Source organism: Aythya fuligula, chromosome Z (assembly GCF_009819795.1).
Source record: "Aythya fuligula isolate bAytFul2 chromosome Z, bAytFul2.pri, whole genome shotgun sequence".
Lineage (NCBI taxonomy): Eukaryota > Metazoa > Chordata > Aves > Anseriformes > Anatidae > Aythya > Aythya fuligula.
The window spans coordinates 12,021,442-12,048,254 of record NC_045593.1 but is presented as its reverse complement, the minus strand read 5'-3'; the positions used below and the strand labels follow the sequence as shown (position 1 = coordinate 12,048,254).

The window sequence follows — 26,813 nt, the reverse complement described above, 5'->3', positions numbered from 1 at the left end:
TATCTGAACTGTTCATGCATTCAGTATCTGAAAACACAGATCTGCCTCAACACAGATTCAGAGAGCTACTGAACTAGCTGGGTTTGACTGTTATGAAAGACATTTAGTAGGGTTTACAGGTTTGTTCCTCAGTCTTACAGGGTTTATGTAAAGTTTACCTGCTGCAGGGTGTCTTTGTAAGTAATGCCTCTTTGCTGTATGCTATTTCTGTAGAAAGAACTCTCCTGAAAAACCTGGGCAAAAATAACAGACTGGAGGGACATTTTTCACTGAAAGGTCATACAGAATTACACACTTTTTTTTCTAGAAAAAGGAATTGTTCAGTCAAAGTAGGCATCTGACTTTATGCAAAACAAAAACAAACAAACAACAGACAAAAAACAAACACAAACAAACAAACAAAAAAAGGTGACCAGAAGACTGCTATGCCAAAAGGTACAGCAAATATTTTTAGCTACCACCATTAACTGTTACACTGAAGACTTTGTGAAACCATTTGTTGAGTGTCCAGGTTTCTGTATGAAAGAAAATAAAAGAGAATATTAATTCTTGTCATAATCTCTTGTGTACTGACTCTGCTTTTCTTGCAAATATTCAACTTAAACTTAAGCAAACAACATGGAATCAGGTAGATATATATTTTCCAGTCGTTCTTAAACAATTACTAATGAAGTCTCTCTACACATAAATTAGATGGTTAGAGGTCTCCTCTAAACTGTGCTAGCCAGTCTCAAGGAACACTGCCAGAAAGTTAAATCTTTGTGCAAAATAGAATGTCCTTGATGTCATTTATTCATTTCTTCAAAAATAGTCTAATTCCATACCGTCTCTGCTTTATACTCATTTTAAAAAGGTCTTGTCTAAGGTTTTGCTCAGGTGCAAAACCGTTCGATTTGAAGCTGCAGAGAAATAGATTTTTGCATTTTAAATATTTCTTAAACACAAAGAACAGCCTCAGTATGAGTCTTCCATTCTGCCAAAGTTAGAATTAGAAGCAAGTTTCTTGCCTACCTCATGACTAAAACAAGCTGGATCAAGTTCTTTCTACTCAGAACCTCAATGTTGTCAGTTGTGCCCCAAGTCTGCATTCTCCTCAGCTCTGTGGAGATTTGGATGTGGATCAAAGTCTTCTTTCAGGTGCTGCAGAAGTTTTAGCAAGGGATCATTCCTGACATTTTCTATATTATTTGCCTGACATTCTACAGGTAAAATATTCACTGAAAAACTATCCGCCTTATGGTATTTTCAGTGTCCCTGTTGCATCCATTCCCCATTGTGAAATATTTCTGTCAGTCAGGTGTTCCTCTGAGGAGATGTCTGGTACGAGAAGAATGAAATTTTGCCTGCTGGGGAGGTAATGGGGAAGTGCAGAAAAAGAAGGGACTTTCCTGGAAAGCCTCAGCCAGTAACACTGGCAGACAGGTAAAAGTTTTTCAATAGAGATTGCCTTAGCATTAAAGATGGGCTTACTGAACAACCTCTTACTCAGGGGATGGATATAGCCCAATTTTATCCATCATCATCTTCATCATTTTTTTATATATTTTGCTCTCCTTAGGCTATTATTAATCATATTATTTTATGATGTGTTTGAACTGGATGTCTTCAGGCAAACACTCCTGCATTTTTCTCTTTTTCTGGTCCCATTTACATACCTTTAAAATCTCAAGACTACAGGAAAGAAAAGGACTGGGAACTTTCTGCAAATGAAAACTGAGCCTGTTTTTTAGAAAACAATAAATGTTAAGTCTGTTAACAGGGTTTTCCTTATTTTTCTTTCCAGTAGAGTGCAAATTTCAAAGCTGAAACCCGGTTCTAAGCAAACACTCAAACGTCTTGGTATTTGATTGTGCAAGCCGATTGTTTCCTGTGAAGTATTCTTTCATGGTTTTCCATTGGCAGCAAACCACAGTGAGTCCAGTTAGCTACAGCTGGTGTCACTGGTCAACCTCCATCCTATACACAACAAAAATGGAAGAAAATTAATATAATCGTCACTTCCCACAGGTTGTATTGCATCTGACAACCAGTGTTTGATCAGAAACAAGAATTAAAAATAAAATTTACACTCAAAATTCTGGCTAAAACCAGGAGTATGGTTGGACCAGATGATCTTGAAGGTCTTTTCCAACCTTTATGATTCTGTGATTATATGAATATCCATTCACCTGGGTTGTGGCACTTATGAAGAGCTCATAATGTCACTGGTCACCCCAGGACAGTATTATCCTAACAGGGCTGCTTATGTGGGGTGCTTAGTGGCAGGAGTCCTCAACTTCTCACATGCAGAGATGCTGTTGACCACCTTCCCTGACAGGTTTTGATTTTTTTTTCATGCTACAGGTGCCTGAGTAGCTGGGACATGGGCTGTCCCTGCTCTGTTGTTGTGCTGGTGTCTTGTGTGTGGATGCCTCCAGTTCTGGGGTGTAATTGGGCAAACTGAAAGCTTGTGTGTAGAGCTGGCATGGGAGAGCCTCCGTGATGGTCTTTCAAAGTGTCGCGAAACTGAAAAATGTTGTCAGGTCCTGCTTCTAAGAACAGAAAACAGTTAAAGCAGTATGCATCTGAGATTTTCAAGATGTAATATTAGGATGATTCTTTTCAGTAACTCCCAGAACAACCAACCCTGTTGTAGGCCCAGGCCTAGAGGGCAGTTCTTGCCTGCAAGAGCTAGTCTAACACTGCTGGTGTTTGTTGCAGAAGCACAGCAGGATTGGGCCCAAGGCTTTGAAGGCTGTATTGCTCTAATAACGTCATCTGAAATACAAGATATTTGGCCTTGGCCAAGAGCAAGGAGGCCCTTCAAAGTGCAAGCATGTGTTTTTTCCTTTGAGAGCACTAGTGGGATTGGTATATTTTAGATACAATGGAAATGGAATGGAAAAAACAACAGCTGGTCCAGAAGAAGGCCAAATAAACTCTGTTGTATAAGCACAAAGATAAGAAAGTTATAGCATATGCAGCATTTCTCGAAGATATCATTTCAAACATTAAAAGAACTGTTCTTTTCAATATTAATTCCTGACTGTCTTTTTCTTCTTTCCCTTAGTAATCTGTATTTAACCAAACTAATTAAAAGGCGTAGTTTGACTGTGACTTCAAAAACCTTTTCTGTGAGTATCCATTTCTCTTTCACAACACAGACATTATGACATTATGCATCAATTTAGTTGTGGTGCTTCACATTTCTTAAAGTATCTCTGGAAAAGTTGGACTTTAAACTGAGTTTTTTGTTTTGGTTTGGTTTGGTTTGGTTTGGTTTGGTTTGGCTTTTGTTGGAAACAATCCAGATTTCTGGAATTAGGTATGAACTGTTACGACTACTTTCCACACATAACAAACTGCCATGCTAGAATTGTTCACTTACTGGCCTCTGTCCACAGCATGCCTCGTCTTGCAACCCAAAGGTCTTTAGACAGGTGCATGAAGCTGCCAAAAAGATTTAATGGGCTTCAGTATTTTAGGGAAGAACCTGTTTGGTTTGGGTGTTTATAAGGATGGCCAATGAGCAAAGGAATTGGATCCAGTCATTCTCTCCGGCTTTTACCCTTGCTCCCCTGTATTGGCTCATGTTAGTACCACTCCTCGGATTCCTTTTGTAATGGAAATATGTCACAATGGTTTTGAGTGCATTGGGAAAAAGCACTGTTTTCCTCAGAACTGTTGAAAAGAAATGAAGGAAGGAAAAAAGGAAGGAAAGAAGAAAGGGGGAAAGAGCAGTTGAAACTTAAATCCTGTTAATATAATATTAGAAATCAAACATCAGGATTTGTGCAGTCCATTACAGTAGATATTTAGTTTTGTTACGGAGTTAATGGTGTTACTGATTTATTTGCTCTATTAGTTCAGATAAATGTTTTATCAGTATTACTCTACTGGTGTCTTCAAACCAATATGTCATTTCTAGGATTTTATATAGCAGGTGAAGTTGTATCACTGCTTAGAGATGCTTCTAGATTTAATCATGGGTTTTGATATAGAAACAACTCTGGTTCTAATGTATTTCCAAGAGATCTGGGCCTGCCTGAGATGAGAGTGAGAAAGAAAGAGATGCTGCACCAAAAGACATGCAGCAGTCCTGCCAGCTGAGATGTTTACTGGGAGGGCATTGTACTGCACATCATTTTGGAAGTCCAAGTCAGCATTATTTGCTCCCTAGTCTTGCTAATGTGACCCATTTCAATATGTTTTAAACCCTTTGGAGGAGAAAGAGCTGATGCAGTTGTTCCTTCTACATCTTCAGAACTCCCTGAATTTGCAATTAGTTATTAGCTTGCTTCTTGACACCAGAAAATAGAGGGCGGAGATGAGCTTCCCTAATTTTAAAGTGGTTGTACAGGGATGCAAGTGCTACTGTGAGTGCAGGGCTCCAGGGGTACTGTGAGAGGAATTTTGAGGTGTCTCAGCCAGTCTGCTGTGGGTAGCAAGTTATGCATACAGCATTGTGCAGTGATTTCCATTTTGTTCTGTCTAAACTTACCTTACCGTTACCTGAATTGATGAAGAGACAGAGCTTGCAGAATGAGACTATTGCAGAATTCACAAGAATGGTGATAACATACTAAATAATTTATACAAATACCAAATTGCCGTGTCATTTTTGTTTTAATAACAGCCAAGAACACTAGTAACCTAACAGAGTTTTAGAGTATTTAGAAATGGCTGATTACTATCTTACTTTTAAGCTCTAAAGCTCCTTTCCAGCCCTGTTAGTGCACACTACCTGTTAACTGTGAGAAACTATTTTGGAGGGAAGAAAAGAAAAAAGATTAAAAGGATTGTGTTTATATTCATGAGCTATATAAAATGTTGAAAAGCAGTGCTAAAACAAAGCCTGTTGATTTATATAAGGAACATGAAGGACCTTGTGTTGACCTTGGATGATTGAAAAAGAGTTGTTCAAAAGTTATAAGGGGCATTCCAAATACTTGATAGTAGTTTTTAGAGAATATGCATTTTAATTTTTTATTTCCTGCTCCTACCCCCTCCCCCCCCCCCCCCGTGCCCCCCGTGTGTTTTGCTAAAGAATTGTGTGATGCATTTTCTTAGATGTAGCTACCACCTACGATAGATACATGTAGATCTATGGCTGACATAAAATTAGTTTTGAAAAATGAGGTTCTATCTTCTACATTAACAGAGAGCTAAGCTAAGATGTTGAGAACTGGTGAGTGTCATCTAGATGATTTTCTTCTTGTTTTGCTGTCCTCTCTTAAAATAAAAATAAAAATAAAAAACAAAACAAACAAACAAACAAAAAAAACATACAGGATTTCACAGCAGATAAGAGCCACTTGTAAAATTGTTGGTCATAAGACCCATAAAATCTTATTGTCAGTGCTCAGTGAAATAATTCCATTTGTATTTTAATGGATGCTTCATTAATTTATGTAAGTAAATGCATCCTCATACATTTTTACTTAGCTACTGAGGACCTGGGGTCTAATTATTTCTTAACCAGTCAATTCCTCAAATACTAAACCAAAGATCAGTCTAGAACAATTTTTTTTTCTTTAGTTTTTACCTGTTTCATGTTTGGGCATGAAATCATTTATTTCTGCCTAGTGCTTTATAGTGGGAATAGCTGTCATGTTGCAGCTGGAGAGCTCTCAAATCCAGTCTTGAAAAGATATTTTTAGCTGAATTCTTGACTTACTTTCACATCTGGAGAATTTTAAGCAGGTGAATGTCTTCTTGAAATCTAGCCAAGGTTTTTATGTTGATATTGCCAAAAAGTATGATTTCAAACAAGTTACCTAATTCCCACGTATATGGGTATCCAGTAACCTTTCTGTTGACATCTTGAAAGAGTACATTTGAAGCATGTTGTAATTTAAGTTATACATTTTGAAAGCTGAATTAGTAACTGTTATTTCTTCAAATCATGAACATTTGGGTAGCTGAATGATAAAATTATATTGAAAGTATTGATGGCATGCCAAAATGTGTAGCTAATGTCCAGCACTGTAAGCATACAGAATAACCACAAAGGCAGGCAGGTTATATGATGAACATGAGTAGGCTTCCTTTTTATTAAATTTGCTTGACAAATTTTGTTAAATATGCTGGTGGTGGTATTCCAAACAGTATCTACTGTGTTTTACAATATTATGTTTTATCTGCAAATGCTGAGCTTGTGTTTACTCATACACCATAGTCATGTAGGTATTCTTGGCAACTGCTAGTCCAACACAATGAGACCAGATCTGCACTAATAAATGAAACATGTCTGCATTCTTTGGCATTGCTGCCAAGTTGTAAAGACCAGCCTGTGTTCATGCATTACATTTTCTTAGCCTCTTGAATGTAGTGGCCAGATCCTGACTACAGAGAGGGATTCCTGGCCTGCAACCACTCCTGTACCACACTCAGGAACTGACTGGGACCATGCTCTTCCTCTTCCTGAGGCTGTGCCAGGAACCATCCACTTTTGAGTTGACTGTTTCCAGTGCCTGGATGTGTTTGTTCCCTGACCATATTTAATTTATTGGAGCAGACAACACCTTACAGATTACAGCCTGATAGGGCAAGCTTTGGGTTCCTTTTTTTTTTTTTTGTCAAGGAGAGGAGTTAGGAGTTTGGAGTGCCATTTTGCACCACAGAGCTTCAGGAGTGGCCTTATATGTCCTTGATACACAAAGAGCATGTTGTCTAAAGAGGGAACCACGTTAGTGGTAGGTGTTCTGTGCCCTGTCAGAATCATCACTCTTGGGACAGCCATGCTGACAAGGACAGCTTAAAAATGAAGGTGCCATGCACAGAAAGTCAGGGTGTCAGTGTTTTATAGCTGAGATTCAACTAGGAATAAGATACTATACTAGAGTAGTGGAGCTCTTCAACCTTTCAAACTAAGAAGGTCAAAGAGAAGTATTTTTGGATTGCTTCTCTTTATGGAAATATGGAAGCAAGTTTTCATGAATGATTTCTGCATGCAGCTACAGAGGTACTACCAGCAGGTTGGTTTTTCTACAAAAACTTTTGGTTCATTGCTCAAACTGGAAAATAAAAGGGATTTGAGTTTAAGAGGGAAATGACACATATGTTAGGGTGAGCTATGAAACATGATTTTGTTGTGATGAAAAACAAAAGCAAAATTAGAAAGTGATTTCATATTAAAGAGCATTTTGCTCAGGCTTAAATAGAACATTCTTAATTTCTAGGATGAAATGAAACATTTTTAGCTTTTATGTTTTTCAGCCTGTTTTAAGTAAATAGAACTGTACATAGGCTGAAAATGGTTGCATAATTAAAACAACAACAACAAAAAAGCAATTTTCAAAATTTTGATGTGAAGCATTTGACTTTTATGGTATTTCTTAATACCATATTTCTTAAGAATTTATCTTAAGGTATCACAAATTGCTTTGAAGCATTTCAGCTGACCTGAATCTACTTTTTTTTTTTTTTTTTTTTTTTTTGACAAAAGTAACAGACTGAAATTTTTCCTGCAGCATTGAATGCCAGTATAGTACTTTCTTAGTCACTTTCAGTCACTTGAATTTACAACTGTAGAGACAAGCAATTAAGCATTGTAGTAATGTCAAAAGTGAGTGCTTGAAATAGTGTTTTGATGGCTGCTCTCTCAGCTAACTCATAGCAGGTCAAGAGCGTCAGTCATTACTAATTGCTCATACAGAATAGTGTTTTAGAACCTGTTTTTAGTTGCAGGATCAATTGGCTTGAATGAGAAAAACATGACTATTTTGTACAGTTTTCATTTATGTGCTATTAAAACATCAGATAAGCTTTGAGTGATTGTTTATATGGCTCTTACATTGTTGGCTTACTCATATGTGTAGAAATATTAGGTTTTATGGGCAGTCTTGTAGATATTTACGGATCATCAGTGGTCAAGAAACTGCTGTAGAAAACTTTAGACAGTCTTTAACTTAAGGGAGCCAACTTTATAGTTAAATAGCATCAAATACGAGCTATACTAGATGTCACTGCTGAGTTTAACCTCTTGCCACATTTATCCCAATCTGGTATCCCACAAATAACCATCAGTATTTGTTCTCTTCTGTCTAGGAGAGCATGAAGCAAATACTAGAGTGATAAAGATAGGTGAAATATAATGCCTTTTAAGGTGTAACTGAAAATAATCTATATGTGTAGAAAACAATGAGATAAGTATCTAGAAAATGGAAGCCCAGTGTACTGCGAATATTACCCAAGTGCAAAAAATAAAATAAATAAATAAATACAAAATTACTATTTCTAGTAATTATAGCTCAGATGAAGAGAACTGCCACCGACTTCCTGAAGTCAGTGGGATAATGAAAAATGAAGTGTAAATTTGCTCACTATTTTAAATATACAAGGTGATTTGACAGCTGTAGACAGTCAATTAATACTGAATACTGTGCAAGTTTCTTTACAGAGCCTATCTAGACTTCTTGTGAGCCCTCCTTGTGACAGCAAGATTTATGCAGAGAATGTGAAATTCCTTAGTTAACCAGAAAAGACTGCCCCAGAGCAACTATTCAATAAGAGTTATGATTTCTATAGCGAATCTCTTTATATAGATAGTGTTCATTCATGGTACCCAGTAGGACATCTGGAGGGGAATGGGGAGCCCCCATGGCCTTGGGGAGATGTAGAGCTCCTACTTGTTGTTGACCTAAGCAGTTTTGACATAACTTGGAGGACCTGTTTTGGTCCCTAAATATTTCCGGAGCCTCTCTATTACAGCCATCCCTTGTCTCAAGAAATGGGCTCATCCCAGTATGTAATTTGAAGTAATTTATTCCACAGTTCACCTAAGACCTGGCAGATTTCAGTGCAAGCTTTTGACCTGAAGTCATATCCCAAGGTCCTGTATTTTATAACACCCGGGTCACACAAATAAAACTGACAAAACCTGCCACTTATAAACCAAAGTTAAGGCTGCCCTCAGCTGAAAGATTTCCTCATAATTTAACATTTTAGCTGGGAGAATGTGACTAATTAATTTAGAAAGTCAAAGAAGATCTGACAGGCACAACTGTCTGCTTGCTGGTTTTGAATGTTACAAATATCTGGAGCTTTCCCGGGGGATTAGCTGAGCAGCACTTTCTGATCTTTCCATGACCCAGCACAAGTCAAAGCAGAACAGAGGCAGTGGAGTGGAGCGTGCCAACATCTGAGAGAGAGACGAACATAAAAACAAGACAAGGAGTTCAGGATACTTCAGCTCGTGCATCAGAGCTGCAGTTGAACTGAAGTCTTGCACAGTACTTGGAGGGGAGTTGTTTGGCATTTTGGGAAGGGAGTAGGGGACGTTAGGGCAAGAGGAGCAGAAGAATGCAAAGAGATCAGGCCAAGCAGGAGGACACAGGTGGGTGATGTGGAATAGCTTTAGTTCAACAGCCACACTTTTCACAGACAGTTGCAAAGCAATCCATCAAGACTCAGCTCTTGTTAACTTGGAATTTTCTTTGTGAGGCTGAAAATATGAGCTGGAGCAGGGTCACAACCCACAGGGAGGCTGCATCCTGTTTTGGGACCACCCACAAGTCTGAGTAAACACAGGAGAGGTGGCATCTTGCAGCTGCTCTGCACTGCCTCTCTGATTGCCTCTCACTTCCTATCCCATTGCAAGAGGAGGCAGGAGCAGCTGGTCTCAGCTGATTCTGTACCAGACTTTGCATAGGGAGATGCAAGTGGCTGTTCTGCTATATTTGCTGAAGAGAAAAGCCGGGAGGAGTTCCTGTGGCATGTGGGTCAGCTCTTGGAGACCTGGAGGAGGCTTTCAAACCCACCCAGCATTTCTGATTCATATGTGTGGAGGAACATAAGCAGACAAAATAATGTTGGTCACACTGCTTTTGTGGTGATGGTGACAATACAGAGAACATTTTGTGAAGGATGTCTGTGTGGAGGGAGTCCTTCCACAGTTATTGGAAGTCCAAAAAAAAACAGTATGTGCATCCTGGATATATGGAGCAGCAGTCAGTTCTCTCCAGAGAGGGACAAGGAAATCTTGAGTTGTTTGCAGAGAGCTGAACACGAGTGCAAGTCAGTAAAGAGGCCTCCTGTTTTCTCTCATGGGGAATCCCAAACCCTCCCTTTCTGCTCTGCAGCTGTTTATCCCTGGTCAAACCCCAAGAAACTTTTATCTTGGCTGAAGGTTGGACTAGGGTGGAAAGGAGCACGTTATAGACCAGAGGAAAGCATTATGCTAATATACCTCTCTCCTTTGCTGTAGCTCAGCTCATGGTTCTGCTGAGGAACAGAACAAAATGTTTATTCGTTTAGGACTTCTGAGACGGATCTGTACCATGGAGGATTCAGCCTCTGATAAAAGAGCAGTTGCACAACATTTCTGAAATAAAATGTTTGCACAGGGAAGTGTGCCAGTTTGTTTATAATCCCTGAATCAGCTGTGATGATGCTCAGTAATTCTGTTTTAAAGAATGAACTGCTAACATTCACCAATCTGGGGTTTAGGTAGTATTATGAATTTAAATGCATGTGTGGGTGCATAAGCTGCCTGGAGGAATGACTCTCTCCAGTCCTTGTGGTGCAGCACCCGTCCTGCTTCTGGGTACATGAGTTTATTAATTCCCTGGAAGTAGAAGGCCCTTTTCAGCTGCCTCTTGAGGCTGCTCTCTAGTCAGTCTCTCTAGAGGCTGGCTGCAATTCTCACAGCGTTAAGACGGCGTTGCTCTCCTGTCCTGTCTCATGTGGTAAGTGAACCTGCCATCTGGCTGGAAAGCTGCCTGGCAAAAAGGCGCCTGGTTGTATTGGTCAATGGCTGGCTGAGTATGAGCCAGCAGTGTGCTCAGGTGGCCAAGAAGGCCAGCAGCATCCTGTCTTGGATCAGAAATAGTGTGGCCAGTAGGACTTGGGAAGTGATTGTCTGTCTGTACTTGGCTTTGGTGAGGCTGCATCTCGAACATTGTGTCCAGTTTTGGGCCCCTCATGACAGAAAAGACCCCAAGGGCCTGGAGCATGTCCAGAGAAAGGCTACGAAGCTGGTGAAGGCCATGGAACACAAGTCCTGTGAGGAGAGGCTGAGGGAACTGGGGTTGTTCAGTCTGGAGAAGAGGAGGCTCAGGGAAGACCTCATTGTATTTTACAATTATCTTAAAGGAGGTTGCAGCGAGGTGGGGGTTGGTTTCTTATCCCAAGCACTAAGTGATAAGATGAGGAAATGGCCTTAAGTTGCACCAGGGGAAGTTTAAGTTGGCTCTTAGGAGAAATTTGTTTACTGAAAGTGTTGTGTGGGATTGGAACAGGCTGCTCAGGAAAGTGGTTGAGTCACCAGCCATGGCGGTTTTCAAAAAAAAATGTGTAGAGGTAGTGCTTAATGATATGGTTCAATGGTGGATTTGGCAGTTCTAGGTTAAAGGTTGTACCAGGTGATCTTAGAGGACTTTTGCAACCTAAACGATTCTGTGATTCTATGATCTAAATCACTCTGACTGCCCAAAGATTTGGAATATAATCCTAAGTAGTTCTTCAAAAAGAAAATAGGCACTCCAGAGGCCTGTGCTGCCAGTTTCCTGCTGGTTCATAACTGTCCTCCTGTCTGTATCTCCAAGAAACTCTACAAAGCATGTATCCTTCCAGAGTTTCAACCCTTTCTTTCTCTTCTGAATGCTGCTGTATCTACAAATGCTTTCCTACAGCATGCAGACTTAGCGAATACTGCAAGAATATGATTCTTGTGGCTTTTTAGCCTTGCTCTTTTTCCTGATTAAAGGAGGCTGGTGACCCCTAACCACCAACATATAAGCAGTTTATTTTTCTTCATTATAATCTGAATGAAATTTATGGAACATTAATTGAAATCTTTGTAGTCTGATTGAAAAGCTTCTGGCTGCTATTCTGTTAACCTTGGTGGAGTATAGGTCAGCCCTGACAAAGTGCAGACAAATACTTCAAGCTATTGCTTTTAGTCATTTGCCTTCATTTCATGCAAATAAAGTTGCATACAGGTATGTAAAAAGAAGAAAAAATATTAATAAAGCCCATATGTTAAAATTCTTGTTCACATCATAACGGCTTCACAAAACTACATTTTCTTTAACTGAAGTCAGCAATTCTTAAATGATTTGGTAACAGACATTAAGTTATAGACATAATTTACTTATTATGTAATAATAATAATAATAATAATAATAAAGGGGATGAGGTTCACTTACTGTATTGAGTAAACTATTGCTTTTTAGTTTTGTAGATTAATAGTAAGATCTTGCAGTAAATTGGCTGGTAGAGCTGTGATATTTTGCTGACCAAAACAACCAGTCTGCTGCATCTTAGGTCAGAGGTTGGACTCGATGATCTTGAAGTCTCTTCCAACCTAGAAATTCTGTGATTCTGTGATCTGAATATAGCAAGCTATACATTTGGTGACAGAGCATACCAGAGCCCCCAGTGCTGTAAGTGATCATAAGAAAGGAATTTTTAGGAACATTGCTGCTTCCCTGCCTGGAAGGCAGGAGATGGACCTCCCTTTCTGGAACTACATGTGAATCCTGAACAATTTGTACCCAGCTCCCATGTTGATGAGGACAGTCAGGAGCCTGTGCAGACTGCTGGAAAGCCCAGATCATTGTGGGAGGAACAAAGGCTCCCATGCCCATGGAGACTGAGGTCACTGTGTCTTTCAGCGATGAGATGCAGTCCTCCCAATGCCAAGGAGAAACCTGTTATTATCTGCTTGCAGCCATATCCTGGAGGTCTGTGCTTGTAGGGCATGTGTCCTGTGTCCTCTCTGGAATTTCGGTACAGCCTGGTAAGGTTGGACATTGGTTATGTGAGAAGCTTCTCCTGCATAAAAGCCAAGTCTTTTATTAGATCTATCCCAAAACTGAGAGGATGATGGTCACTTTTCAGAAAGACATGTTGATTTCCTCTGTCTTACTGCTTTTTTTTTTTTTTTTTTTTTTTTAACTCTTATTAGCTGAGTCACTCTTCAACCTTTCCTTTATTTAGTCTATGGTTGAACTTGTGTTCTTTTCAGCTATGGATAAGTGTTTATAAAAATGATTTCGTATGCTTATTCATCTGCCCTTGTACAGTGACTGCTTTTCAACAGAGTTTATTGACCACTTGAAGAACTCACCCCCAAACTGTGGTCTTTTTGTTAATGCTTAAAGCTAAGGGCATGTCTTAGAGCAAGACATAGAGAGAAGGATTTAAGAAAAATCATAATTTAGAAAGTTCTGAACAGTATGGAATTTAATATTCTAGCATCCCTAGCATTGTTCATACCTCATGTCTAGGGATGTAGCATATTGACATTGAATAATACAGTGTGGTAAAAATGAAAGAGCCCACGTGCAAAGAGAAAGGAGATGAAGATAAAAAGTGAAGACATAAATCTGCACTACTATACTTTGTCTGACATCCTTCAGTCAAAGGCTGTGCTCTCCTCTCCTGGGAATTTACAGACATTTTCACTTTGCTTCTTCAAAGCCCTTGTGGATCTCCAAAGGCGTTGAAAGGTGTCTGTGTGCAGTTAGCACCCTCAGGTCCCTGTCTGTTACACTGTATGCTCTTCTTTGAGCAACACCTGCAGGAAACAAAGGTGGAAAGAGAGCCTTTGATATGGAAATCTCACATAATGCCTGTAAGCCGAGTACTATCAATTCTTCAAGGGAGTTGGGGGGTTAAAAAAAAAAAAAAAAAAAAGCAGAAATTAACAAAAAAAAAGAACAACAACAAAAACTACAAAAAATAATCAGGCAACTTCTGGAGTGGATGAGTTGTTCAAAATGGATTTGAACATTTTTTTATAGTGCAGCTATCAAGATTACTTCTTAAAGATTAGAAAGCTTGATCTTAATGGGAACTGGCAAAATAACTATGTATTTCTGTTGCCACTTAATATAAAACAGAATTGATTTGCTAAAAGAATATAGATTTGTTTCCTTCCCAAAAGCCATGCAGCTTTAACCTGCACTGGATAATTTTTTTTGTACTTCTTATTTCATTCAGACTCACAGTTAAAATCTTCCTGCTTATCTGAGAGGTCATGTATGTTGTCCAGTTCAGATAGGATTTGTATGAATAGTTTCAGGAGACATTTTTCACTAAAAAACTATTGGATTTTGATTTTAAAAACAAACAAGAACAAAACCACCAACAACAAAAACACCTACAATCTTCTAACGATTCTAAAATTCTAATGAGAAGATGGTGAAATGTTGTCCTCTACACAATTTCTCCTGTGATACGGCTGGATGTCACATATGACCAATGTAACATCGTATGTGACCCATTTGGCCAAATCAGGTGTTTTAATAAAAACCTCACATCTGCAAAATTATCTCCCACAACAGACAGAAACTTCTGAATGCTGCTGCTTGAATTTCATGCAGTTTGTTAAATGAATCTCTTACCAACCCTCTGTTTACTGAGTCTGTGACTATCCAGGGTGTACTTTCAGCAAATTTTTTTTTTCTGTTCCTAGGGATTTCAGCACTGTATCTACCCATGTCTAGCTTTTCAAAAATGCATGGAAACCCGCTTTCTCTGTTCTATTTGTGGGGCATTCTCAGCATTTATGATTGTGGTGTGGGAAGCAAGCAGGTTGTTTTCAGGCAGCACTGTGTGTTAGGAGGTTTTAAACTATCCATCCCTCCTTGGATATTCCTGAACTTGTGGGCTCCTTGTTAAGATTGCCATTACTGGCCAACAGAATACCTGGGGATTGCCAGCAACTCTGAAATCACATGCAACACTGCAAATTTAAGGTAAAAGTAAAGCAATGTTACCGTACTTCAGAATGAAGAACTTAAAGAGACAATCATCATTCACAGAGATATGAAAGCAGAAGTAGAACCATGCTTTATACCTGCCTGTATGTTAGTGTAGCTCCAAGAGGTTCTTTCTGCTTCATCTCACTAACAAAGCTGACAGGTGGCTTACCACAGCTGGGTATCCACTTCTTCAACAGCACCCCACGTCTAGGTTAGATCCCTGCACAGGAAGGGGTTGACAGGAGAGGGTTTTGACTGCAACACTTCCTTGCTACATGACATCAATTTTCATAACTCAGATCTCTTCTCTGGCCTTTCCTGCAGTTCATAGCCTTTTGCTGAACGGGATCAACAGACCTGAGGGCTGTTCATTGTTGCAGTCTGAATGGCTTTAAAAATTTGTATGTACAGAGCTATCACCTCTCCAGACAATAACTAAAAGTCTTTGGTGGATGTGAGTACAAAGCCTGACCTCTGACATGGTGTTTTGTATGGCCATAAGCAAATGGTTTAACCAGCAGTCTGAGCAGAATCTTTTGTTCATATAGCTGTGGGGAAGGTGTTTCTCGGGACAAAACCCTTTAAAATGGAGCTACTGAGAGAAATAAGACTGCTGAAAACCACAAAAATATCTGGGAGAGATCAATGAATGCATTTCATAAATAGCCCTGATACCAGTGAGTATTACAGTAACTGAACAAAGGTTGGGGAAGATGGCAGGAGTGATGCTGCAGCTAGTGGAGTTAGGGTAGGGATTATAGAAGAGATGATCCATTTCCTTCTCTTAAACAGACAAACAAACAAAACAAAACGAACCAATCAATTTATTCTGTTAGTCTTTACTCACAAATTATATTTTTCCAGATAGATAAGAAGCTATTTTTCCATGCAGTTCATTCTTCAAGATTAATATACCAAAATGTATTGCTCTCTTTGAGTCCACTGACTTGATGGGAAGAGAACTTTCTTTATTGAGCACTTTTTTTTTTACTAGTTGATATATATTTTCAGCACAGTCTGCTTGTGCAGCTACGTAGGATGACACTGACATATTATTTGGGTTGGTAATCACAAAGGAAATTTATACTGTTGGGCTTTTTATTGTGACAGTTTATGGATAGTAAATTTAGCAGCTTATGTGCTTGCTGGAATTCATTTACATTTATTCAAACTTTTTGTAATTTTTATGAGGTTTGTCTTGCCAAGAAGATAAAAAATCTTACAGTTCTTTGGCCTTCACAAGTAGTATTTTCAGCATCTTTTAAAATGCAAATGCCAGTTCATACAACTATTTAAATTTATTTATTATATTCTGTATCTACGATATAGAATATGTGACATCCTGCATAGTATATTAATTAATTAGCATAGTATACTAATCAAGCTTAGTACAGTATGCTTTAGAAAGCAGTCCAGGCAACTACAGGCTTGCATTGAATAAAACGAACCTGGATGGGGTAAGTTTGTATGATTGTGTGCTTGTCAGTGGTGCATGCCAGGTGCACCACAGTGCTAACAGATCACCGTGTGCATTAACTAACAAAGCAGCTGTGTAATGCACATTTGTGTATTGAAGTCAGTTCTAATTGTTATACATCTGCTCTAGTTTTGATTATTAGCATGGCGTGTTCTGATTTTATAAATAATGCACCATCAGTACCAGGATTTCTTTCTGTATGCAACTTTCAGACTGACCTCAGAGAACCCATTCCTGAAGTCCTGTGCATCTTCTGTTGCACACATACAATAACCCAAGATATCAGATGCCATTTATGCTGAGAGGTGTATTATACACATTGTGATTGTCCAGTGGTGCTACATACAGGCATTTAACATAGCACAATACATTCTGACTGAATTTACGTCTTGTAAATGGCAAACAGCACTTTGGTGACAGAGGCGTAACAGATCTGCTGCTGATGTGAACACACAGATTTGAGACCTAGCCACCAGGTCATCTATACCTGAAGTGTGGTCTGGGCAGCTGTCCCTTAATGCTCAGTAGTGCTGGAAGATGGAGGTAATGCTTGATAACTGTCCCCTGCCACACAGTGATGTGGGGTAATGCTGGACAGGCTGTAGGCACTTAAAGGCCTGTGAATGTACCCTGTCTGGAACTAGGACATCCTCTTCCATGAATGAGATTCCAAAGGGCTACAGCAATATCTGTAATAACAAGAAGCACTCCTGATCCTTCTTAGGACTTGGGGAATCCCAGCACCATAAAAGTATTTCTCTGGTTTCTAGCTTGGAAAAATGTCACCAGTTTCTGTCAGACTGGCATCTCTCACTTCTTTTTTAGGCCTAGGGTTATTTACATTTCCACTGCTTCTCTGATAATGCAGCTGGCTGGCATTCACAGATAGAATGACAGAAGCACAAAAAGCTGTGCCAGGGGTGGTTCAGACTGCATGTTAGAAAAAATGTATTTACCGTGAGGGTGGTCAAACACTGGAACAGGCTTCTTGGCAAGGTTGTTGATACCCCATGCTTCTCAGTGTTCAAGCGGTATTTGGATAATGCCTTCAGTGACATGCTTTAACTTTTGTTTATCCCTTAAGAGGTCTGGCAGTTGGACTCAATGGTCTTTGAAGGTCCCTTCCAACTGAACTGTTCTGTTCTGTTCTCTTCTGTTCTTGAGAGTAACTATCCCTGCTGAGCACAGGGCAGGGTTGCTTGCAACTCTGCATAGCAAAGAACTCTTCCCAAAACAATCTGGATGTACAGATCCCAAAATTACAGTGGAAGCACTAAGGGTCTCACCTGTCAGTCAGACAACATGACAGGCAGCTGTGGGGCCAGCAGCTCTCTGCCTCACTGTTATTCAGATGACACCACTGGTAAAGCATTCCCACCCCTTAGGGCTTACAGGGTGATATTCTCAATGTACAGAACAAACCATTAGTGGATGTACCAAAGTGCTCGGCCTAATTTGCCATCCTGCTGAGGATAAGAGCTGCCTGTGGAGAAAGTATATCCCTTATCTTAAACTATGAAATGGCATCGTGGGAAAGTTAAGAGTGAAAGCATGGAAGAGAAAAACCTTGAAAAGGGCATCTCCATTTCAGTTTTTTAAACTTGGCTCTGTCTTGCACTTTAGTGCCTGGTATTTGAGTAGGGATGACTGGATATGTATTTCGGAGCACCTTTTAATCCACACGGGGGAGATATTCAGAACCTCACTGGACTTGGCCCTCAGCAGGCGGATGTCACTTTGAAGTTTTTTGGTCAGGTGGGTGGCAGCCATTCCAACCTATATCATCGTGTGACTCTGCAGTTCTGCCTTACTGTCCACAAGTACTACAGCCATACACAACAAATGTCAATCAAGCTTGAAAATATTTTGAAGTCAGTGTTGCTTCTTACCCCTCCAGATACCCTCAGCTTTTTCAAACAAGAAGAACGTCGAAGGGAGAAATGGGAACAGAATCATATGGCTGTCAGAAAGGTTTCTCGGCGATCTGTCAGCAAGGAGCGATGGGTGGAGACGCTTGTGGTTGCGGACAGTAAGATGGTTGAGTATCATGGAAGTGACCATGTGGAATCATACATCCTCACTATAATGAACATGGTATGTAAAACATTTCATTTTTTTGTTTGTTTTTAGATGAATGGAGCAAATTTCAACTTTATTATTTTGCTAATCACCTAGAAACAACTTGGTAACATTGTTCACTGAAAGAAATGGAATATAGTTCATACATACTTATTAAAATTCTGCCTTTTAAAGCATTTTTTTTCCTTAGATGCATAGATGTAATTTTTCTCTGGATTTTAAATGAAAATTCTGCAGTTCTCAGTTTTGAGGACAGTACCACAAAGTTATAAATTCTAGCACTAACTTTCATTTAGCTGAAATTCCTGTTCTCCCCTAGAACCTGTTGCTGACCAGTAAACTGTAGCTGCAGTAATAGAGAAAAATTCTACAGTTTCAAGCATTAGGGATTCTTTCCCATGTCTTTGAATGATAAAGGTATACGGGAGCCCACTAGCAATTGTAGTGAATTTGAACTTTGCTCTAACATTATAAAGATAGTGTAATTTGGAGTCAGATGCTGTTATTGAAGTTCAGCCAAAACATTTAGGATGTAGGTTTTATATCTAACAGAAATGATTTGGCTACTTACATATTTGACAGTAGCATTTTTTGCAATAATTTTTTTCCTTTCTGTCACTTTTGTTGTTAGCCCCAGTAGACAGCTAAGCCCTACACAGTTACTTGCTTTACCACCCCTCCCCCCCCCCCCAACAACACTTCAGTGGGGTGAGGAAGAGAATTAGAAGGGTATTAGAGGGATGCCCCATCTCTGGAGGCGTTCAGGGCCAGGCTGGATGGGGCGCTAGCAAGCCTGGTCTAGTGGGTGGCATCCCTACCTATGGCAGGGGGGATGGAATGGAACTAGATGATATTTAAGGTCCCTTCCAACCCAAGCCATTCTATGATTCTGTGATTCTACATGTATGATTGTACAAGTGAGGATACTCCTCAGTTGAGATAAACACAGTTTAATTGGTAAAGCAAAGCTGTGTGCACAGGCAAAGCAAACCAAGGAGTTCATTCACTGCTTCCCACTGACAGGCAGATATTTAGCCATTTCCAGGAAAGCAGGGCTTCATCATGCATAAGGGTTACTTGGGAAGACAAACATAACTCTAAATGTCATCTCTCATTTCCCCCGTCCCCCCAGCATTTATGGCTGAGAATGACACTGTGAATTCAGAATTCCCCTATGGAATATCCCTTTGGTCAGATGGGGTTAGCTGTCCCCCCCTCCCAACTTCTCGCACACCCCCAGCCTACTTGCTTATGGGCATTGTGAGAAACAGGAATTCTTGACACCAAATACACACTGTTCAGCAACAGCTGAAACATCTGTGTCGTAAATCAGCACCATATGAGCTACTATGAAGAAAATTAACTCTATACCAGCCAAAATGTGTACAACTGTTTTTCCAGATAAGTTTCCTGCTTCTAATATAAAGACCATGTTTAAAAGAAAGAAAGAAAGAGAGAGAGAGAGAAAGAAAGTTTAACAGTTTAACTTTCAATGTTTTTTACTGTGTGACAAGCTTCAAAATATAAGTTGACCTGGGAAAAGCGGTAATGTTTCATGAGACAGACTACAGATTATTTCATGTTGTTATCTGTATCATAACAGGTATTGACCTTGGAGAGTCTGTTGAAGATGTATTCCATGTCCTTATCATGGTGTGTGTGTAATATATACAAAATTAATCACAGTGTAATTCTAGCCATGACAATTGATCTATTGCTTACATTTGTACTGTGTGTTCCTGACATTACCCCAAGTGGTCTGGCTAGCTTAGTGAGGTAATGAGTCTCAGTGAAGAGACACAGAGATGGCTGGGCACATGAAGTTTTGTCTACACAGGGAAAACCCGTGGAATAAAACTCTGCCATGATTTGATTCAGGAACAAACAAGTCTTAAAATTTTCTCTGCAGTCTGTACCTGAGATATTAGGGTTACCCAAAAATGATTCAATTTCCAGCCCCGTATCTTGAAAAAGGATTGTAAACAAATCAAATCTTTGTATTTAAAATCACAATTTCCACTATATCTCAGTAATTTCTCCTTTAATGGTATTCTCCAAACCAATTTTGACCTAAATGCAATCTTTTTTATCCATTCATATTTCTTATGATATAAAGCATAGCTCACCTATAGGTAGATTCTCACTATATACTATTCTGATTCCATTTTCTTCTGCCTAATTCAGCATTGTGATAATGTTTATCACATTTTATTTGGCCAAGTTTTTCTGGGGTTCAATTCTTGCCTTACTGTTTTGCCTTTTTTTTTTTTTTTTAAATATGGATTCATTATCTTTACTTTTGTTTTTTACATCCTCTTCTGTGCTGTAAGAATATGAGTATCCATCATTTAACTGATTTCTGTTTGCCTAATACAGAGTTACTAATGCTTTGTTTTGGCAGAAACTGATTCCTATCAAACCAAAACATGAGGATTTTACATGCTGTTCTTTTGCACCCTGAGATGACCCCTCCATCATTATTGTGTGACTGTAGATGTTACATTCATTTCTGCTAATATTTTTCAAGAACTTTGAAGTGTTTCAGCAGGCAGTGAAGGGTGCAGGCCCAAAGTTGGTGCATTCATCTGGATGACAAATGGACAAAATAATCTTGTGTGTGTAATCTATGCTTTTGTTCTTTGGGTTAGTAATTTTTGCCAAATCCTATAGCATCACCCATTTGACAGAGCTGCCCTTTGTGGTAGCTCTAATGTCAGTTTTCACTAAATTTTCAGTGAAGTGTATTGGGGATCTAAAAAGTTAAAGAAAAACAAAACTACACCCCATATCCAAAGGTGTACAGTGTGCTTGAAGTAAATGTCATATTTTCTCTCTAAAGTTCTGTTCTGCTATAGAGGAATCAGTTAATCTCATACCTCCTGGCTCTGGCACAGGTCACAGGGCTGTTCCATGATCCAAGCATTGGCAATGCAATTCACATTGTGCTGGTCCGGCTCATCCTCTTCGAGGAGGAGGAGGTAAGGTTTTAATTTTCCTTAAAATACCATTTATGACACCTGGGAGTTGAGCCCTAATTGTGGAGAGGAGGATTTGTTTGCTTAAAATAGTTTGTTAATTTTACTCTTCTGTTAATCTGTTGACTTTGGCACATCTGCTTTTAGAATAAATCCTTTCCTGAGCAGGAAAGTATTTAGCTCACGACTTCAGGTATTTCTGCATAAAATCCTCAAGGAAAATGTAATTAAAATGGGTAAATTAGGAATGGCAAAATGGAATCTCTTGAGTGTCAGAAGAACATGGGATACTAAGGAAGACTAGATGAGGAACAAAAATTAACATGTGTCACCATTCAGAATCTAATTACCTGACATTATCTGAAACGCGTTATGAAGTGTAATGCTAGAGTATTTGCGGGTCCCTGAAGAAGTAAATCTATTATTGTACAGCTGCAATACACATTTTTCTTATTAGATCTCTTTCAAAGTTCAAAAATGAGGTCTAAGTAGATGCTAATTGCTGTGAACTAGCTGTGTATTGGTGGTTTCCAGTGTCAGTGATGCACAACTATTTTGCTACATGCTTAAATACATGCTGATTGTGATAATTTTATTTCCTGCTCTGACTGCAGGAACACATTGAGGGGATTTTCTCATTGGCTTATGGTTTGTGACCATAATCCAAATGGTAGCAATGCTATTGAAGGCAGTGAACAAAGCCAGAGACTGAGGCTATGCCTTGTGAAATAAGATTAAGCAGGCAAAAACTGTAGTTCATGTCTTAAACAGGACAGCTAAGACCTGAACTCTATAGTGACATCCAATTAAGTGTATTTGCTAAATTTCTGTGTCTGTTTTGAAAATAAAGCATGGATTACTATTCAGTTGAGTGTGGCAATGCTGGAAGCAAACATGGTGGTTATATTTAAAAATTTGGGGTTTAGTTACTCAGAAATGACAATCTGGTAGCAATGTTATTTAGATACTTTGTAAAAAAAATTGCTACAATATACAAAGGAAAGATAGGACAGGTACCCAAGAACAGAAAGGGGAAAATAGTCCTTCTTAATTAATTTATTTTGCATACTTTATATTTCAGAAGTTTTGGTAACTTGCATGTATGTTATATAATCATAAGATAAGGAAGACGTATCTATGACTGCATTGTCTTTTCTTGGAATTTAAAAACATTGTGAAAGAGATATGCCCTTAGAAGTGTAATTATTCCCTAAGCATAAGTTTGTTCACATCACACCCAGTGACAAACATGAGCATGAAGTCCCACGCTAGTTAATTGTTACCCTCTTAATTAAAAAAAAGGGAAAAGTGCTTTCGAGAAAATACAAAATGTTTGTTCAAAAATTTCGATGCCATTGGATTTTATGAAGCCCACTTACAAAAAAAAGTACATTCTGCCTTTTATTTTTTGTTAGCTCCATCGTTAAAAAGTAAGGATTTTAACTTAATATTCAAGATGATATATAAATACATGTCATTACTCTTAACAATTGCTCTAGCTTAGGTAAAAGCATAAGCAACTATATTTCAGACTTCATAGCTAACATTGCTGACATGTTATTGCAATACAGTCTTGTATTTACAATAGTATTTTCTTTCACTTCCCATTAGCAAGGCTTGAAGATAGTTCACCATGCTGATAAGACACTAGCCAGCTTCTGCAAATGGCAAAAGAGTGTCAATCCCAAGAGTGATGTCAACCCTACACACCACGATGTGGCTGTCCTTCTAACCAGGTATGACAGAAGTTCAGTAGATGGGACTAGATATTTTTTAGTTGTATTACTTTTGGTGATGATTTTTTTTTGTTAGCTTATGTTGTCATTTAGTTAATTCTGCTTTCCCAGTAAAGTGATTTATCTGATGAAGACATGCTGTTTCAGAAACTCAGTGTTAATGCAAAAATAAGCTAGTGTGAGCATGCCTGACATTCACAAAGGCAGAGAATATGAGTTATATTATAAAAACATGTGGTGAAGGTTAGACCTGCTGTACCTTTTAAAGATACTGTTTTTCATTTGTTTTCAAAGTACATATAACACTCTATATACGAATGTGGGTGTTTTATTAGAGATGCACCTTAGTCAGGAAATTGAGAACTATGTCCCAAGAGATTAGCAGTTTACAGAGCTCAGGTCTTTCACCCCACCTGATCCTGTTACATTTAATGCTCAGTCACTTCTTTAATCTTTTTTGAAGGAATATACCAAACAACCTATCATGTAGATAAGCAACTGCATAATGACAAATCCTAAAATAATACACAGGTGCAGTTCAGAATGGACAAATATTTTTGAAGACTACAATTTAAAGTGTGTGATTTTATCTCAGTATTCAGAGTAAGAGACAATCTTTTTCTTACATGTGAGCAATGGAGGCACACAAAACTTAAAGGTGATAAATGAGGTTACCCAGGGAGTATGTGGCAGGACATGAAGCAGAAATTCTGCAGGCCTGTCAGAATGGATCCAGTCTACAGACAACTTAGAGGAAAGCTTGGGTTCCAGATCTGGAAAAAAAAGTCCTAAACTAGTCTGTCAGGTAAAAAACAAACAAACAACAACAAAAACAAACCAAAACAAAACAAAAACCAACATACAAACTGAACAACTTAAAACAAACAAGCAAAAACTCAAGTGTTACAGTAAGAAAATCAACAGGACAATAAGGACAAGAAAAAGAAGTCTCCAAATGTTGAGTGGTTTACCTCTCCAAATAAACAGGCTTCAGACATTTCATTTAAATGAAGCCAATGTGTGGTTGGGTAAATGTTGGATCACCTCTCTGGCAACCTTTCAGTGGCTGCAAATGCATTGTACCTGGCAGTGCTGATATAGAGGATCTAAATTGCCATTCTTAACCTAAGAGGAGACCCTACTGCGGTTGGATGTTCCTCCAAAGAGCATGAAATATGGTTGTAATCCCCTCAGCCTGCTCTGACTGAACTGGTAGAAGGAGATCCCAGATTTCTGAGGATCCCTGTGAGGATCTGTCTCATTCCCTCCTTTACAGGTTTAAGCCTTGGGGGTTTGTATTATGTCCTGTTCAGAGCCCAAAAATGCATGTCTTTCTTCCAGTTCTTCTAGCAGACTGGACAGAATCCAGCCAAACCTTTTGACAGAAGGGCCCAGTTTTTGACTATGTGCAGTTCCGTAATGTTGGCAATGACACAGCAGCACACACCTGTTTGCTAGGGGAATATTCCATGATGAGGGAGGTGAATTGTTGGCCTAAACAGCTTACAGGGATTTTGGAACCACGGTAGTGTGGAGACTCTTCTGCAACAGCACACTGGCTGCCTGTAGCTGTGGGTCTGATGTCCTAAGTGAGGTGGTGAAATTAAAGGGTGACTTTTCTTAAAGATGTTATAAGAAGAGACCTAGTGAAAGCTAAAGATAAAGCAGATTAAAGAGGCTGAGAGGGGATCACTACAGAGAAAACGATTGTCCTGACTAGTAAATCCTTGTACAAAAATTAGAAGAAAAGAAATTCTGCATGTCATTCATCATCGGGCATGTGCTAGAAAACTTCACATGTGCTATAATCAAAACACTGTCAGAAGTGGAGATTTTAAAACCTTCTTTTGCAAGTTGAGAATAAACATATGTATTCAGGCACAACAGCAATGTCAATATTGATTACAAATTATAGCACTGTAATACAATAGTACCAGAAAAAGTGCATGTTGTTACGTGTATGTTTGTAAAATGTTATCATGATGCTTTGTTTAAAAAAATTAGCACAAATTAGCAGTGATACATTATGAGAGGGGAGAGGAACACTCAACCCATTTTAAGGGACTCTCTGCAGTTGTTTTAAAACTCTTTTAATGGTAAGTCTTTTTTTTTTTTAATTCTAGAAAGGACATTTGTGCTGGCATGAATCGTCCATGTGAAACTTTAGGTTTGTCTCATCTGTCAGGCATGTGTCAGCCTCACAGAAGCTGTAACATCAATGAAGATTCTGGCCTTCCATTGGCATTCACTATTGCTCATGAACTTGGACACAGGTATAGTTGAAAGTGAAGGGGGACCATGATGAGTTTAACTTATTCTTTGCTTATTAATGGTTGAATTGCCAGTCAGAAACAAAACAAGGAGTGAGTTAATGTCTCTTCATTATTGAAATCAAAACCATTCTGTTTTTTAATGAGCAGAGGAATAAGAGATTCTTAATCCTTTGACCTTTGTTTATACTTAGAATTATTTAGTATACGCCTTTTAACATTCTGCTAGGGCAATACATTTACATGATTAAGCTGCAAACAATCATCACTTAATACCTTTTCTCCCATACTCATTTTTCCTAGCACATATTGAATTACTATGCAATTACTTCATATGATCTTCAAATTAATCAAAATCATTTATATAAAACATTCATATTCTATCAGGGTATATGAGTATTTTAGATTTAGCTGGAAACTGTTTTTAATTCAACCAGCCAAACTTCACAGACATACATGTATGAAGTCCTGTCTTATTAACAAATAGTTACTTTTTGTCTTGTCTTAGTAACTGGTAGTTTCTGTAGATTAATATTCCCATTGTGGATTCATGTAGGTCAAGCTGACTAAGTTTATTAGGCATTTAGTTTTGGACCTGCCTCAACTTTTTATTTTTCTATGATTGGGTCTTTTTGCTTGAAACTAGATTTCTCAGTATTCCCACTTTGTGAGGGTGTTTTGGTTGGTTAGTTGATTTATTAAACTCACCTGAAGTATTTTGATTTTTGAATCTTTTGAGACTGAGTTGCTTTCCCCTGACTAGAAAATTCTTGTGGATACTTTGGTTTGAATGAAATGTTGGCACTTTTCATTTGGGCCATGTTGCTTGGCTAGGTGACATGTTCGTTGCTGTATCACATTACTTTCATTATGTACCCAACCTCCACTCAGGATGGAGTCTGTATTTCCTGATGAGATATAAAATCTGATAAAAAGATTAGTTACGTATTAATTGGCCTTTCTTTATTCAACCTGTCAGTTCTCAGAAAGGAAATAATGTAAGCAAATAATGATGAAATCATTCATAATTGGATCTAGGTGCTTTGAGGTTTAGTCTCTTGGTCCCCATAACCTCTTGCTGACAGGGAGCTTTTTCATTACTGCTTGTTATCAGAAAACACTTCCCCATAGAGTCATGTGTGAACTCCTGGTTTGACCTACATGGCTGGTAACTCACCGTCTTTTGGATGCTGTGAGACAGAGTACTGCTGTACTGGCTTTTGCAGAGTGCTACAGGGCCTCCTTGCCTTTAAGTAGGGTCTCCGCAAAGACAGTGGAATACTGTAGAGTTCATCATGAACTTGAAACCATTCTTCACCCAAGCCAGCATAGAGTGTATATATATAAAAGTTCTAAATGGCTAATAAAAGTCTGTAAGAACAAATTTAAAAAAAAAAAAAAAAGAGAGAGAGAGAGAGAGAGAAATAAAGAGAGAAAAAAAAAGAAAAAACCTGCACCCATTTTAAATGGATTCCAAAAGTCACTCTTTCTCATACTGTCCCTCTAAATGTTCACAGACTCCTGCATCAACAGACCGTGTTCATGGAAAAGGGCCTGTCACTAGGGGGACACACTTGATGTTATAG

The 26,813-nt window shown here is 38.7% G+C and overlaps 1 protein-coding gene across 1 annotated transcript in view; it reads left to right on the top strand.

Annotated features, from left to right (window-relative positions):
• Positions 1-26,813, top strand: part of ADAMTS12 (ADAM metallopeptidase with thrombospondin type 1 motif 12) — a 184,366-nt gene that overhangs the window by 78,103 nt on the left and 79,450 nt on the right. Inside the window, exons 4-7 of the mRNA XM_032205680.1 lie at positions 18,065-18,261; positions 21,141-21,224; positions 22,833-22,957; positions 25,081-25,230. Coding sequence (XP_032061571.1) covers positions 18,065-18,261; positions 21,141-21,224; positions 22,833-22,957; positions 25,081-25,230 — 556 coding nt within the window. The remainder of the gene's footprint in view (positions 1-18,064; positions 18,262-21,140; positions 21,225-22,832; positions 22,958-25,080; positions 25,231-26,813) is intronic.